Here is a 14,419-nt window from a genome sequence, read left to right as displayed (position 1 = left end):
TTTTTCATCACAGAACTGAAGACTGTCTGAACATCTGTGAGCTGAGACATGGTTAATGTTACCAGAGACTGGTGCAGCACCAGTTGGACTGGTTGGAGGAGAATCTAGCGCAGCCTCCAGGCTGAGTTCTCCTGGCCCGGCCCGGGAACAGTCCACATTGACCACACTGGTCTCTCCAACCTAGACACCAAAGAAGCTGGATGATTATTGAGATTATAGAGGCGTAAAGATTAGATCATTTTAGGAAGAGCCTGAAGTAATTTTCCCTTTTCAAAAGATCTCCTCTGAGATTTAAGGGTTTTATCAGCTTCCTCTGCAGACCCTCACCTTGCCTCTTTTCAGACCAGATCCCGACGCCACCACCTTAGAGGGGTCAAAAGGCATCTGGACGTCAGCTTTGAAAGGTGAGCCCGGGATGTGGACCTCCTCAAACAGGATGTTAACCAGGTAGTCTCCGGGCTCGGTAGGCAGGTAAGAGACGGAGCATGTCCCGTCACCGTTGTCCGAACACTCGATCTTGGCCTCAGTCGGCCCCTCCACAGTCAGCCCCAGACCTCCGGTGCCGGCGCCCTTGGTGTCAATGGTGAACTCGGCCGGGTTTCCAACCAAACCTCCCTTCAGACCAGGGCCGAACGCCTTCACCTGGAGGAGGAGACAAAAGGACGATAATGGTGCCGTGCAAGAGTAATAACAGAATGCTCCTTAAGGATCAGGCACTGATGTTACCTTGCTTGGGTCTGGAGGCAGCTGGGCCTCCACAGGGAAGGGACTCCCAGGGACGGGGTGTCCATCATAGGACACATTGACAGCGTGAACCCCCTCCTCTGTGGGGGTGTAGCGGACCAGACTAATGCCTGCTTTACTGGGCTCAACTTTACAGGGCACCGCCCGCTGGCTGGGACTCAGCTAGTAACACACACACACACACAAACTTAGTAAGTGAAGTTAGGTGATATTCGATATTTTTCATTTTGGAAACAATCACATATCAAAGTGAAATAAATACTGTTAATGTTGAGTAAAACTCACCACTGCCACTTCCAGGTGACCTTGACCTCCTGCACCTTTGGTGTCCACCATAAACTGCTGCTCCTGATCGACCTCCACTCCTGAAACGCATCAACAATAAAGTTGAAATGATTCCTCGGGGGATCTCAATGAATCCTAAATACTCTGGTGGACTCTCTAAACTATCTGGACACCTTAAATCTGAATTCTTACTTCCTTCCAGGTCGTCCAGGGTGACTTTGTTCAGATCCAACGGGGCAGCGACCCCGACCTTGAAGGGACTCTTAGCGATGGGATCTCCTCCAAACTTTACCACAATCGTCACCTCGCCCTGCAGACACATGCAACATGCAGATCAGACACTTCAACAGTTACTTTATTTTAAAAGGACTGTTGAGTGTTTAATCCTATTAAAAACATGTCGTAACATGAGATGAGCGATGCTGATTTGCTTTTCTTCAGACGGGTGAAGACATGCTGCCTGCATACGGCATTCATGGTTTGCGGTTCTCGTACGAGCACAACTTGCAAGCTCGACCAAAAAGCAAAGACATGTTTCTGATTATTGCGACAGTAGAGAATCTGACGTACCTGTTGTGCAGGTGTGTATTTGACAGTCTGGGAGTAGTCGTAGTTGTCGATGATGTCAAAATCTTTGACGGGGGTTGAGAAGGAAACATCCAGCGGAGCTTTACCGGCTCCTTTAGTCAACACCGTGAAATGAGTCGGCTTACCGCACTCTATACCTGGACAGGTAGACACACGTAAGAGTAAACGCAGACATGGATAGAAATACATCAAAACACGTCAGACTTAAGTAGTTATTTGGAAAGTGGTGATCGTCTCACCAGTGCGAGCCAGTCCAGGACCCTCTGCTTTGACCTTCGATGCATCGTGGGAAGGATCGACTTTGACGTGAAAGGGGCTCTGAGGAACTTCCTGTGTGGAAAAAATTCACAGAACAAACCACCTCACAGATCTATACAGAGAATAGAAACTGCCAAACTATTTACACTATGGGTGTGTTTGTACCTTGTCTGTAAACAGGACTTTGACGGTGAGTCTTCCCGCTGCAGGAGGCATGTATTTGACAGTGAACGTGTCGTTGGCGTTGGGGATGATGTCAAAGTCCACGTCAGCCTCTTTGTCGCCGACCATATTGGCATCACACTTAATGCCCACACTGACATCACCTGAACGAACACATAACCAACAAGCATCTCAGAAAAAATGACACCTGTGCCGGTTTCAGTGTAAACAGCTGATGAGTTTCAAGTGACGCCCAGATCCACAAGAGGGTGCTAGAGTGTTTTTGTTCTCTGCTGTTCGTTCATTTTATTAATTCACGTCAGAAATATTTTGCTCCTGATTGCTGATCTGTCACAATCTGTGAATGTAAACAATAAAACTAACCATGTGGCGCTATTTGAGCTCCCTGCAGCACGACTGAGATGTCACTCAGCAGAGGAATTCAAAGTATGAGAGGAATGAAGCAAGAAACCATGTCAGACATCAGAAAAATGTTTTTACTCCTGTTCACCTATAGCTCGTTCAACCAGGAGATAACATAATGCCTCAAGGTAAAATTACACTGCTCTCAAAATTCTCCACATAATACTGATGCCTCTGTATGACCTAGAAGATGAACTATTTCTAGGTTGTTATTCTTGATACTAAGTCGAGTCGGTTTGATGAAATAAAGTAAGTATTAGCAACAAAGTGTTGTCATCAAAAATAGCAGCATGATGTCTCCTGTTAGTGCAATATAAATGAATTATTATTAAGGATGCATTGCTGTGTATGCTGCATTTTATGTTGCAGCTGGTTGAAGGTTTATTCTTGCATGGTCAATGCATCATATACTTGTATACATAAAGTTACCAGTACCTATAGTTGGCAAATGTAGTGGTGTAAATATTTTCTTTTGAAATGTCACAGAGGAGAAACAGAAATACTCGAGTAACTGTGTTAAGATACGAAACAATGGAACAGGTAACACAAAAGTAAAAAAATCTGATTAACGTCCCAAGCTGCTCCTCCATCTGCACATTTTAACAATAAAATTGCTAAATACTGTATGTTACTTTAGGCTTTGGAGCTTTGACGAAGTGATACCAGACAAATGTAGTGAGTGTAGCTCTGTCGTAAAGAGTGTGATGAATATAAAATCACAGGGAGAACTGTATGCCAATAAATAAAACATGCTGCTGGTGGCTCGAGTAAAACATTAGCCACTGCATGGCCGCTAAAGAGATTAAGACGAGTTAGTACGCAACTATGGTTATGAATTATGGACAACTGCATTATACATGATATTATCCAGGTGTTTACATTGCTAAAACATGTGTCTGGGTTTAAATGCAGTTCTTTAATAAAGTAAAGGGGGCACGTGCAGGATAAAAAGATTTTGTTCTTTGTTTGTGCAGGTAGATGAAGCATGATCGTTTGTGTGCACTCAACTCAGGAAGGTCAGAGTGATTCATTTCCTTGTCAAGATGTTTCTGCATTGACATCATCGCCAGGACATACCAGTGTGTGTGTGTGTGTGTGTGTGAGCGAATCATTCACAGACAATATAAAGGTAAATGTTTGTCTGAGTGTGTAGACGTCGTAAGCTTAAGTGTGTGGATTTATGTGTGTGGACACAGATGGAAACTGTGGTCACACCAAATAAAACTGTCTTTGGGGATTTCCTGTCTTAATTATTACTGTGTGTGTGCGAGTGTTTTTTCTTCTTACCATCTCCAGCTCCTGAACAGTCCACAGTGAAATGTGTGGGCTCATTGGCCTTCAATCCGGTTCTTTCCACGCCAGGACCGAACACCTTCACCAAGTTGGGGTGGCTGCCTTTACCCACATTCACCTAAGACAGGAAATGATATCACTTATTTTCATTTTTTTTTAAATAGTTTAATAGGAGATTAATCTAAATTCTGTAATGTTTAAAACAAACACAGCAGTTAAATCAGGTTTTAGTATCATTATGAATGAATGAACATTAAATATGGTGTGCCACAGGGCTCCGTCCTGGATCATCTACTTTTCAGCCTTATATATTATTTATTTATTTACTATAATACTTTATTATACATTTATGTATGCATGTTACATTGAGTCTCATCTGTGATTTTCTAATCAGTTCAGGGGGTCTATATTTGGACAGGAGCCCAAGATGCAATACTAATTATGTTTCTAGGAAACCCTGAAAGTGGTAATATTCAAACATTGTACAATTCACCAGTGTTCCTAAATGTGAAAAATAACATGTGCATTAGGACTTAAGATATATTTTTCAAAAACCACTGATGGTGTTTATGTGAAAAGATTTCTCTTATTGTCTATAACTGGTGGTCAAACTTAAAAATAATTATGTTAATGAATATTTAGAGGCAGATTACATCTGAAATCTAAACGTTTTTATACCTGAAATAACAGTAAGACTGGACATCTTATAATGAACTAAAGGAAGACTACAGGGACTTTAAAGTACCAACCAACATGCAGAGCTTCTAAAAGTCTTTAAAAAATTTTATCTAAGGAGGAGCTTAATTCAATCAGTTTCATGAATGAAAAGCCATAAACACTAAAACCTTTGATAAAAGACAATAATATACAATTATCATTTACTTCACACAACACAGTTTTGTGAAAGTTAGGTTTTATGCACACGTAGTGATAGTTCGTCAAATTCAACTTTTTGTTTTCTGTTGTGAACATTATAGTCACTCATATTTGTCACAAGAAAAAGTTCCATGTAGACTTTCAAGATTGTATCTACGTTTACATGTTTTAATACAATTAAAATTATTCTGGCTGGTCCTGTTTTGTAAAGTATCACCCTATGCTTACATTTGAAATATGTGTAATAGACCTTCAAATGAATGAAGAAATAATAATGATACAAATAACAATAATAAAAAAATAAAAATGATGAACAACAAGCTTATTAAAGTCATCAAACTCTAAAGCAAATGAACCAAACAACACAGTAAAACATTTTAATGAAATGTCAGAATTTATTTTGAAACCAATCTAACTTGATTGGTGATTGAATATAAATGACTTTGGATTTTTAGTACAGCTGATGATTAATTAATGTTGGTTACAGATTCACTTATTTGTTTGACAACACGTTTGTCCATCAGCTGTCTTCTGGGATCAAAAGTTAAAAAATAAAGACTTCCCAAAGTTTTATCCATCTTGTGCACAGATACACAGATCCTCAATGTACTTATTGAGGATCTGTAAATTATACATAGCATTAATCCTGCATAACTTTAAGCCTTGATATAATGTGAACAGGTGAGTTGTATATAAATTCACCCTCAGTACAGTTGTCATGAACGGGGAAATTAGCTACAGAGACCAAAACTGTTTTTTGTACCAGGCTGTAAACATGTTTATTTCTGCTGTGAAGTTGGACATTTGAACATGGGGACTTATGGAGACTGACTCACTTCTGGAGCCAGCCTCAAGTGGATGTTTGAGGAATTGCAGTTTTTGTTACTTCCGCATTGGCTTTGCTTCACAACCATGGAGGTTACTGCTTGGTAGGGACTACTTGTGAGGATTTACTGTACCTCAGTGAGTCAATCCAGCAATTGTAGTAATTTAACTAGAGTTAATTGATTTTGTTCTGAAATGTCACTATAATTAAACCCCGGTGTGTCTGTGACGATGTTTGTCTGCAAAGAATAATGAACTTTTGTCCTTTCTGCTTCACGGAGGGCGCCTTCGATGTTTCTCTCTTACAAAAACTTTCCTGCTATCAAACAGAGAATTTAGATTAAATCAAGCCACGTCAGCAAACGTAAGTATTCTGTATTCAATACAAACAAACAACAACAACGTGTTGTTCCCATCACAGCAGTGGATATTAGAGACCGTGCTACTTTCTTTACCTTCCCCCGTTTGAAATGAAAAGGTGTCACTGCCTTGTGTTCCCAGCGGCGCTGAGAGCTGGGCGTGACTGTTTACTTTTTATCCATCTCTTGTATCAACATTAAAGTTGGAGAAAGGTGTAGTCGGTGCTAGTCAGTGCCTGCAGGCTGCTGCTGCAGCTCACAACAAGCCTGCTGAATCATTGCGGTGACATCAGCTCTAAAAGGTGGAATAACACTTTTTAGACAAGTACAAACGTCCCTGGACGGGTTGAAATGATTTGTGGACCGGTACAAATATTTGTGACGCATCAGAGCCAGAAGAAAGATCCAAGGCACCCAGTCTGATCATTTTTTATGATTGCACAACCAAATTTCCATCTAGCAAAGTCTATAAAAATGTACTGTGTGTCAACTTTGTAATGCCGTCGTCTCAACACAAGGAGAGGAATGTTTTCGCCAACCCCTGAGGCCTGTTCTGCATCTTCGTAAATTCCTGAATAGCCCACAAACGCATATCTAAGGCTCGTTGCAAGTTTCTCATGAGACACATTAGGCATGCGGGCGAAACCATAAACACCTTATAACAACAGAGAGAAGGGAAGACAGCTGATGAACAAAGTTATAATACTAACAGCAATAACCACAGAGCAAGCAAATTAAAATAAAATTTTAAAAAACGCATAAAATTTAAGCTGGTTACAGTGCAAAGATGATGTTAGTGCATGAATTTAAAATGAAAACCTTTTTCAGTCTCACTGTTTGTCCTCGAGTTAAATTAAATATCTTTCAGATCAGATCTTTAGAAATGAGGAGCTCAGAACCCGAGAAAATCAGCATACTAAATTCAAGTTTGACTTGTGAGTTACACAATGTGAAATAAAAAAGGTTTTCATTCAACAGGAACACCTTAACATAATAATAAAAAAAATCACATGCTGAGCTTCATTTATCTGAACCTCTCGAGCTTCACGACTTCTTCACGCAAAGTTTAAAGATAAATCGCTGCACGTACGTGTCCCTATTTTAAAACCAGCTTCACCAGGAGGGCGTAATACTACGCAGCTTTATGCTGTCCCAAGAAATCCCACTCGCCCCGCTCCGCAAAATAGGGAGTTACAAGTGCAGCAATAAGGATTTGATCCCTCACTGGCTTCCCACCAGTGCAAACATAATTGTATTAGTTGCCTAGTTAGCCGTCGTTTTCAACGAGAAAATTAACACTGATGCAAAATAATATTAGAAGCTAAGCTGGTCGAGAGAGAGCTCAACATACAACACACTGAAACAGCGAAAACGCCATGTTTACATGTGTTCTCTGCACTTTAAGCATGTTTCTGCGTGTCATGTATGTTGTTAGGTAGTATAAATGTCCTCATGTGCTTGTGTTTTACTCAAACTGAGCACTGCTTGTCCAACGAGGCACAACGATGAAGACTGATGAAGAAGCTCTTACATTATTATTTGTCCTTGATGCGTCATTGGGACTCTGCCTATGTTTAAAGTCGAGCCGTCCTGAGGATTGTCCCAAAGATTGGTCCAGGTGTATTTTTAACGGATCTGTACACGCCAAAGTTAAACTTGTCTGTTGTCTAGTTAGAGCACTCTCCGCAAGGCGGTGGCTGTAAAGTGTAAGGCGTGTCAGATTAAGTATGTCAGAGTGACAGATTCATATTCGATCAATATTTAAGCGATTACACGTCTCTATATCGGATCGAGGATTGAATTACAAAAGCACTGAGAGGTTCAGATTAGTGAAGTTTTAGTGTCAAGGCCCAAAACAAAAGTAGTAATACAAAAAAGGTAATGTGAGTTACAGTGCATGGACAGTGGTTACAGTGCAGAAAAGACCGGTTAGTGCATGTCGTGGTTAAATCCTCTTCAGTCAAAAAAAAGTGAGGTTTCAAAGTGAGGTTTTAGAAGACAAATGAAGACTTGTTACAGTGCATAGACAGAGAGGTTACAGTGAGGTCAATGTGTTTAGAGAACTACTACATTTAAAATGAAGTGAAAATACAGAGTTTGATAGGTGAGAGTGGACATTAGTGATAGGAAGACATTTTTATGGTGTTAACGTTTGACAAGATTAACAGCAAATCACAAACTAACGTTTGTAATGTCGACCCGGTTTGGCACGACCGAACAACCGACCTGTGTTCAGTCGGGCTGATGGCTTCACGCCACAGCACACACCCTCTGCATGAGATGAGAACTTTTTAATCCTTGGGATCAGATGCCGACTTGGTCGGACTCTCAAACATTTATTACACATCTGATTAACAAAGCTGATACCTGGTAAACATTGATTTGTTCATACTGGCATGTTAATATATATATAGAGCTAAAATCAGGGAGTGGTTAGTCTATTCTATCCTTAAAGGCTATAAAGAGGGAGAAAGAACAGCTTGGCTGTCCTAAATATTTCCATTTATCTCTGTGAGATGCACCTCTCCTCCGTGTACTTGATGATAATCAGAGGCTTCTTACTTTCATTGCTCACATCTTCACATTTGGACTGCTCCTCCTTAAAACTCGGCTCTGATTGGACTTCATTGCTTTCCGTCTTAACTAAAAGTTCTGACTGGACAACCTTAACGCTTTCTGCCTCGACTGGATCCTCAGATTTGGCCGGGATATCGCTTCCTGTTGTAACAGGGTGCTGTGATTGGCTGCTTACCCTGTAGGGGCTGTTGGGGATGCTGACTCCTCCCCAGGTGATGGCCAAGGTGTGTTTGAGAGGGGAGGTCGCCGTGTAGGAGCAGGCGTACAGACCGTCACCTTTACTCCTCACCTTCACCTCCACAGGAAGACCCTCTGCGTCCTGACAGGAGACGGTTAAATAAGTGGATAAAGCATTAGGCACAACATTTAGATATTTAAAGTGCTTCTGGAGTGTCTGACATCCCCATATGTGCATTTAAAAGGTTACTGGTTGTTGTTTCTCTCGTCAATACTCGCTGCAGGTTTCTTACCTGAGCCATGATCTTCAGAGGTCCTTTCCCAGCATCCTTAGCGTTGACAGTGAACTCAGCGATCTGGTTGACGAGGCAGCCGGTCTTCTCAAGTCCCGGCCCGTAAGCCTGGACCTACAACCACAAAACCAGTACGAATTATTAGAGATAGACCAGTCCGGACGTACTTTAATGAATCTGTATCAGCTGTCCCTTTTTTAATCCATCATATGGCTGAACACAAGTTTGTTGGGCTAATCACAGCACTACTGTTTTTTTCTGACCTCATTTGCGTCACTTGAGTTGTTGTCAGGGACGATGTGTGCCATGAAGGGGCTGTGCTCGATGTCCTCCTCATCACAGGTCACGTGCACGGCGTATTCTCCGGGCTCCGTCGGCCAGTAGCGGACATCACATGACCCGTCGTTCTGGTCCTCGCACTCGATTTTAGCCTGGGAAGGTCCCTCAATGGCAAAACCTGAAGACACAGGAGGTCGAATCCAATGATGTCATACAAAAGTTTAAAATCTAATCTGAATTCTGAAGTAAGCTCAAATGTTGTAGGCAAAGAATGCAGTGGAAAAATAAATTAACGTTTAGTGAAACAAACTGATTTATTTGTTTTACTTTGATTAGCATCTTTGTATTGGTCGGACTCCAGCACGGCCAGTGAACCTGTCGAGGCTGTCATCGACCTGCTGGAGCTGAGCTAGTTTGTGGATGCCAAGTTGTAGCAATAAGCAAAGACTTCACATGACTGACAGAGAGGAAACTCACTGCTTCAACAAGTCGTTTCTTGGTATTAGTTATTCATAGTAGAGTGGAAGAAGAGGGTGATGCTGTGCAACTGACACTTGTGTAGGTTGAGCAGGTGAACATAGAGTTATAAAGGAGTAAAACAACCAAACTTTAGGGTGTTTTTAGTTTGATAAAATCCATGGTTAGCACTAACACTAGAGGTATTTTAGGAATATTTATCTATAACGATGTTTGTTGATTATATTAAGACGCACGCAATAATCCTAACATGAAAATTTGATAGTGGCATATCCCAGATCACTTCAGATACAACCTGAAAATGAGATGAGCAGCAGAAGATATAAAATGCTGATTAAATATGGAGGCAGGTCCTGAACCATAATCATAATCTAATTATTCTTTTATTTATATTTAAACCTGAAAGTCTGATGGTGTCAAACCGAAAACCTGGTTTCAAACATCAGAGACTCACCCAGCACTCCAACATCAGTGCCGACAGACTCCACTACAAAGGCAGCAGGTTTACCCACGATGCCTCCTTCCAGGCCCGGACCCCAGGCCCTGATCTGCTGAGGCCCGGCCTCCCGACCCACCACCACCTCGAACGGGCTGAAAAAAAAACACAACAAAAGAGAAGAGCTGTCAGAATGAGTGAAATCACACAACCCACCGCTGTGAGGCTGCTGGTATCGTGACTTAATATATATACCGTATATGTATGTATGTGTGTGTGTGTGTGTGTGTGTGTATGTGTGTGCATAGAGGGGGGTATGAGATCATCCGTGAGACTGTCAACAATCTCACAGAACTGTAATCCAATCCTCAACAGTTACTGGCTGTAAGTGTGTGTCGATGGAAACTACCTTGACGCCAAATAAAACTGTCTGTTGGGATTTACTGTGTCACACACACACACACACACACACACACACACACACACACACACACACACACACACACACACACACTTTTACCTTTGTTTGCTTTTCCAAAATACTCCTCCAACTCATACTGATACTACTCGTAGCGACAATATTATTTGTAATTAATTGTTCTTATTTGACCAAAAAGTTGATTTAACTGCTGCAGGAGGACACTGAAGGTGATTTGTTTTGTCATTTCCCGTCTAACAGCCTATCGGGCAGGTTGAAGCACATCAGCTGGCCTGTTGTTTATCCTCGTCTCTGTGTCCTGATTCCAATCATTGGTTGTTTATAAAGTGCTGAGGTCACCAAACTACCTGTTGTTGTGTTGTGAGTTTCTGACAGTCTGAACATGTAACGTCAGCACATCTGGACCCGTGAAAGAGAAACAGCTATAGCTCAGCTCAACGCTTAAAAATGTTTTATCGTCCTTTGAATAAATACAGATGCGCTAAACCAAGAGACCTTTATAGCTGAACTGAGTCTAAATTTTTATAGAACTCTTCATATTATATTAATTATGCAGAAGTAACAACGTGTCCGCTTTGATTGACAGGTAGTTGCCGTTACAGATAGCTTCAGATAGATTCAGCTCGCCTCAGGTCTGCAGATGATCCACGTTTTGCCAAAACAGCGGCAGCCAGAGCCGACACAGTGAGCGCGACTTTAAAGAGTAACTAAACACCGCCGGAAAATCTCGTCTTTGCTGACCTCTAGTGGTTTAAATTAATAAATTGCTGCAGTGATGCAGAGGTGTACTTAAGGACGCTGTGACATCACTGTTGGATGTGATCTTGTAAAGGCCAAAAAAACCCCCAACAAATATTCTCAGTTCCAGCTTCTTAAATGCAAAGATTTGTTGCTTTTCTACATTTTATAATCGCTGAAAACTAAAATATCTTTTAGCACATTGCTGCAGTGATGCAGAGGTGTACTCGAGGACGCCGTGACATCACTGTTGGATGTGGTTACAGGTGAAACAAAAGCTCACGCCTCCAGGGTCCAAAGATAGGAGGTGTCGTATGGGACGTACAGGTTGAGGTTAAATTTATGATACTGGGATGTATAAATCAAACTTGAGCCAAGCACACCCAGTCATCAGTGATGCAGGCTGAGGTGAGAGGTGAAACTTTAGCAACACACAAGTTACTCTCCATCTCTCTCTCTTCAGTTGAGAAACATCAACAGTGACGGGAAGCGTTCGTTCGTCTTCATGAGCCAACTTCTGGATCCAGATCCAGTTTGACCCACGAGGCTGATTCTGTTCTGGATTATGACTGAACCAGGTTTGTGTTTGTTTCATTTAATCATCTACAGGTATTTCTCCAACATGTCCAACTCATGACTACCGACCGACTACTCCTCAGTGTGTCCCTGCTGCCAAGAATCACTTCGTTGGCTCCTCTCCCCATCTGACCAGTGGCTCAGAAATTTGTGGAAGTCCCCGATATTAATAGTAATACTAATAATATTGATATAACAGCAAGACTCACAGGATAAAACACTCAATCTGCTCTACTGAGAGGTGACAACGAGAGCTCGAGGCCAAGACCAAAAGTCTTCATTCCCCTGCGGATCCAACCATTCAGATCAGATGAGGTAATGTGCTGAGGTAATTCTTTGAAACGCACGCACACACACACACACACACACACACACACACACACTCACACTCACACTCACAACAGAGTGCACAGCTCACCTCTTCGGGATGTTCTGACCTCCCCAGGTGATGGAGACTGTGTATTTGCCAGGACTGTTGGGATAATACTCGTAGAAGAACACGCCGTCCTGGCCGGAGATCTGCTTCACGGGCTCCTCGACTCCCTCTGAACACACACAAACACACACACACACACACACACACACACATTAAACAGAGTAATCAGTACGTTTTTGGAAAATCTGCCATCATCCCATGAAAGCTTCTTCACTGGCACCGATATCCTGGTACAAAAACATGTTTTTGTTCTGGATTTTGTGGACACGATAACATTAAACCTGCAACTGTGACTCAAAGCTCACATGAGACATAATGCAAAAAAACAATAAAAGAAAACAAACACAAAATACTGGAGTTAAGTAATAATACGGTTATTAAATAATTTAATATCGTTTCCTTGTCACGCATGATGGCCATAAAAATAAAATAGAAGATAACTAATCTTCTTCTTCTCCTTTCGGCTTTTCCCTTCAGGGGTCGCCACAGCGAACCAGCTGCCTCCATCTAACCCTGTCTTCTGCGTCCTCTTCTCTCACACCAACTACCTTCATGTCCTCTTTCACTGCATCCATAAACCTCCTCTTTGCTCTTCCTCTAGGCCTCCTCCTGTCTGGCAGTTCAAAACTCAGCATCCTTCTACCAATATATTCACTATCTCTCCTCTGGACATGTCCGAACCATCTCAGTCTGTCCTCTCTGACTTTATCTCCAAAACCTCTAACAAGTGCTGTCCCCTGTGATGTACTCATTCCTGATCCTATCCATCTTGGTCACTCCCAAAGAAGAACCTCAGCATCTTCATCTCTGCTACCTCCAGCTCTGCCTCCTGTCTTTTCCTCAGTTTTGTACACCTTTCCTTTTTATTTTAGCTGAAACTCTTCTATCACACATCACACCTGACACTTTTCTCCACCCGTTCCAACCTGCCCGCACACGCTTCTTCACCTCTTTTCCACACTCTCCATTGCTCTGGACTGTTGACCCTAAATACTTAAAGTCCTCCACCTTCTTTATCTCTTCTCCCTGTAACCTCACTCAAGATAGCCAATCTATTAATTGGTAAATAAGCTTTTATTGCCAACAACTGTGGGTGACAAGAAAATTATAGTAAACTATTTATTTATGGTGTAATTGCTTCTACCTCCCTGACTTCATCAGTCTGAGTTCAGGGATGAATTTGACTCCATAGAAACGAGCGCACAGTTTAAGTAACATTCGCCCAATTAGTAAGATTACCAAACAGAAGCCTACAGATGTCTTTGGCTGCCAGCTGGTTCTGATTAATACGAAGTGTAAACAGAACAGCCTGATGATCAGACGTCATTATCTGGAAAACGTCTCCAGATTGCGAGTTAATACCAGGTGTTAATGAGGTAACAGAGAAGTCCTAAAGTCTGAGCCACCTTCTGTGACGACTGGCATATAAACAAGACGTGGAGTCTTTTTCTAACTTCTGGAACAGAACTGAGAAGTTCACGCTCGTCTTTAAAGCCTCCACAGTGTGAACTGTACTCACTGGGTCCTTTGACGAGCACCTTCAGGTCTCCGCTGCCGGCGTTTTTGGTGTCCACCTTGAAGTCTCCGACCTGTTTCACCCTCAGTCCTACGGGCTGGAGACCACGACCCGTCGCTCTGCACGCCCCGGGCATGCAGGCTAGTCAAACCAGAGAGAAAACTTGTATTGTGGTGCGTTCAAGGGATGATATTTCTTTGAATAATTGTGAAGCTGAAACAACTCACCAGGCCCCACGTCCACACTGAAGGGGCTCTTAGGGATCCCCACCCCTCCGAAGGTGACAGTAACCATGTGCGGGCCGGCCTGTGTGGGCCGGTAGGTGCAGCGATACACGCTGTCGCCTTTATCCTCCATCATCACCTCCACGCTGTTCTGGCGGCCCTGAGGATCTCTGATCATGGCGGTCACATCTCCTGTACCGGCTCCTGCAGAGAAGACGTTTAACAGCTTCGGTCACAGCTTATAAAGCATCAGGGTCATGTTGAGAAATGGTCACCGATTACAGAGTCGCTGACTGTTAACTCTTCCTTTAAAAAAATAGTTTGACTCCAGCTACAGTTGCATTCTTTGAATTTCATGGTTTATGTGGCGAAGTTGGTGAGACCCTGAAAACTCATATACAGCGTATAGACAGCTGGAGAACCAAAACTTTGAGCCGC

General features: G+C 42.3%; 1 protein-coding gene and 1 long non-coding RNA gene across 3 annotated transcripts in view; one reads left to right on the top strand and one right to left on the bottom strand.

Moving 5' to 3' along the window:
* flnba (filamin B a) overlaps positions 1-14,419 on the bottom strand; it is a 61,640-nt gene that overhangs the window by 14,383 nt on the left and 32,838 nt on the right. For both annotated transcript variants that reach the window (XM_027278826.1, XM_027278827.1), the window contains exons 9-24: positions 13,985-14,185; positions 13,761-13,898; positions 12,224-12,350; positions 10,071-10,207; positions 9,124-9,317; positions 8,861-8,974; positions 8,566-8,709; positions 3,748-3,871; positions 2,041-2,201; positions 1,857-1,947; positions 1,600-1,754; positions 1,222-1,339; positions 1,030-1,109; positions 727-906; positions 328-642; positions 63-180 (exon numbers count right to left, since the gene is read on the bottom strand). In XM_027278826.1, the coding sequence (XP_027134627.1) occupies positions 63-180; positions 328-642; positions 727-906; positions 1,030-1,109; positions 1,222-1,339; positions 1,600-1,754; positions 1,857-1,947; positions 2,041-2,201; positions 3,748-3,871; positions 8,566-8,709; positions 8,861-8,974; positions 9,124-9,317; positions 10,071-10,207; positions 12,224-12,350; positions 13,761-13,898; positions 13,985-14,185 (2,397 nt within the window). The remainder of the gene's footprint in view (positions 1-62; positions 181-327; positions 643-726; positions 907-1,029; positions 1,110-1,221; positions 1,340-1,599; positions 1,755-1,856; positions 1,948-2,040; positions 2,202-3,747; positions 3,872-8,565; positions 8,710-8,860; positions 8,975-9,123; positions 9,318-10,070; positions 10,208-12,223; positions 12,351-13,760; positions 13,899-13,984; positions 14,186-14,419) is intronic.
* LOC113745796 (uncharacterized) lies at positions 5,499-6,810 on the top strand. Its single transcript, XR_003462412.1, has 2 exons — positions 5,499-5,747; positions 5,785-6,810. It is a non-coding gene; the product is annotated as an uncharacterized LOC113745796 (long non-coding RNA).

Source organism: Larimichthys crocea, chromosome VI (assembly GCF_000972845.2).
Source record: "Larimichthys crocea isolate SSNF chromosome VI, L_crocea_2.0, whole genome shotgun sequence".
In the NCBI taxonomy this organism is placed as follows: domain Eukaryota; kingdom Metazoa; phylum Chordata; class Actinopteri; family Sciaenidae; genus Larimichthys; species Larimichthys crocea.
The sequence above is the reverse complement of the archived record's forward strand: the minus strand, read 5'-3'. Positions and strand labels throughout refer to the sequence as shown.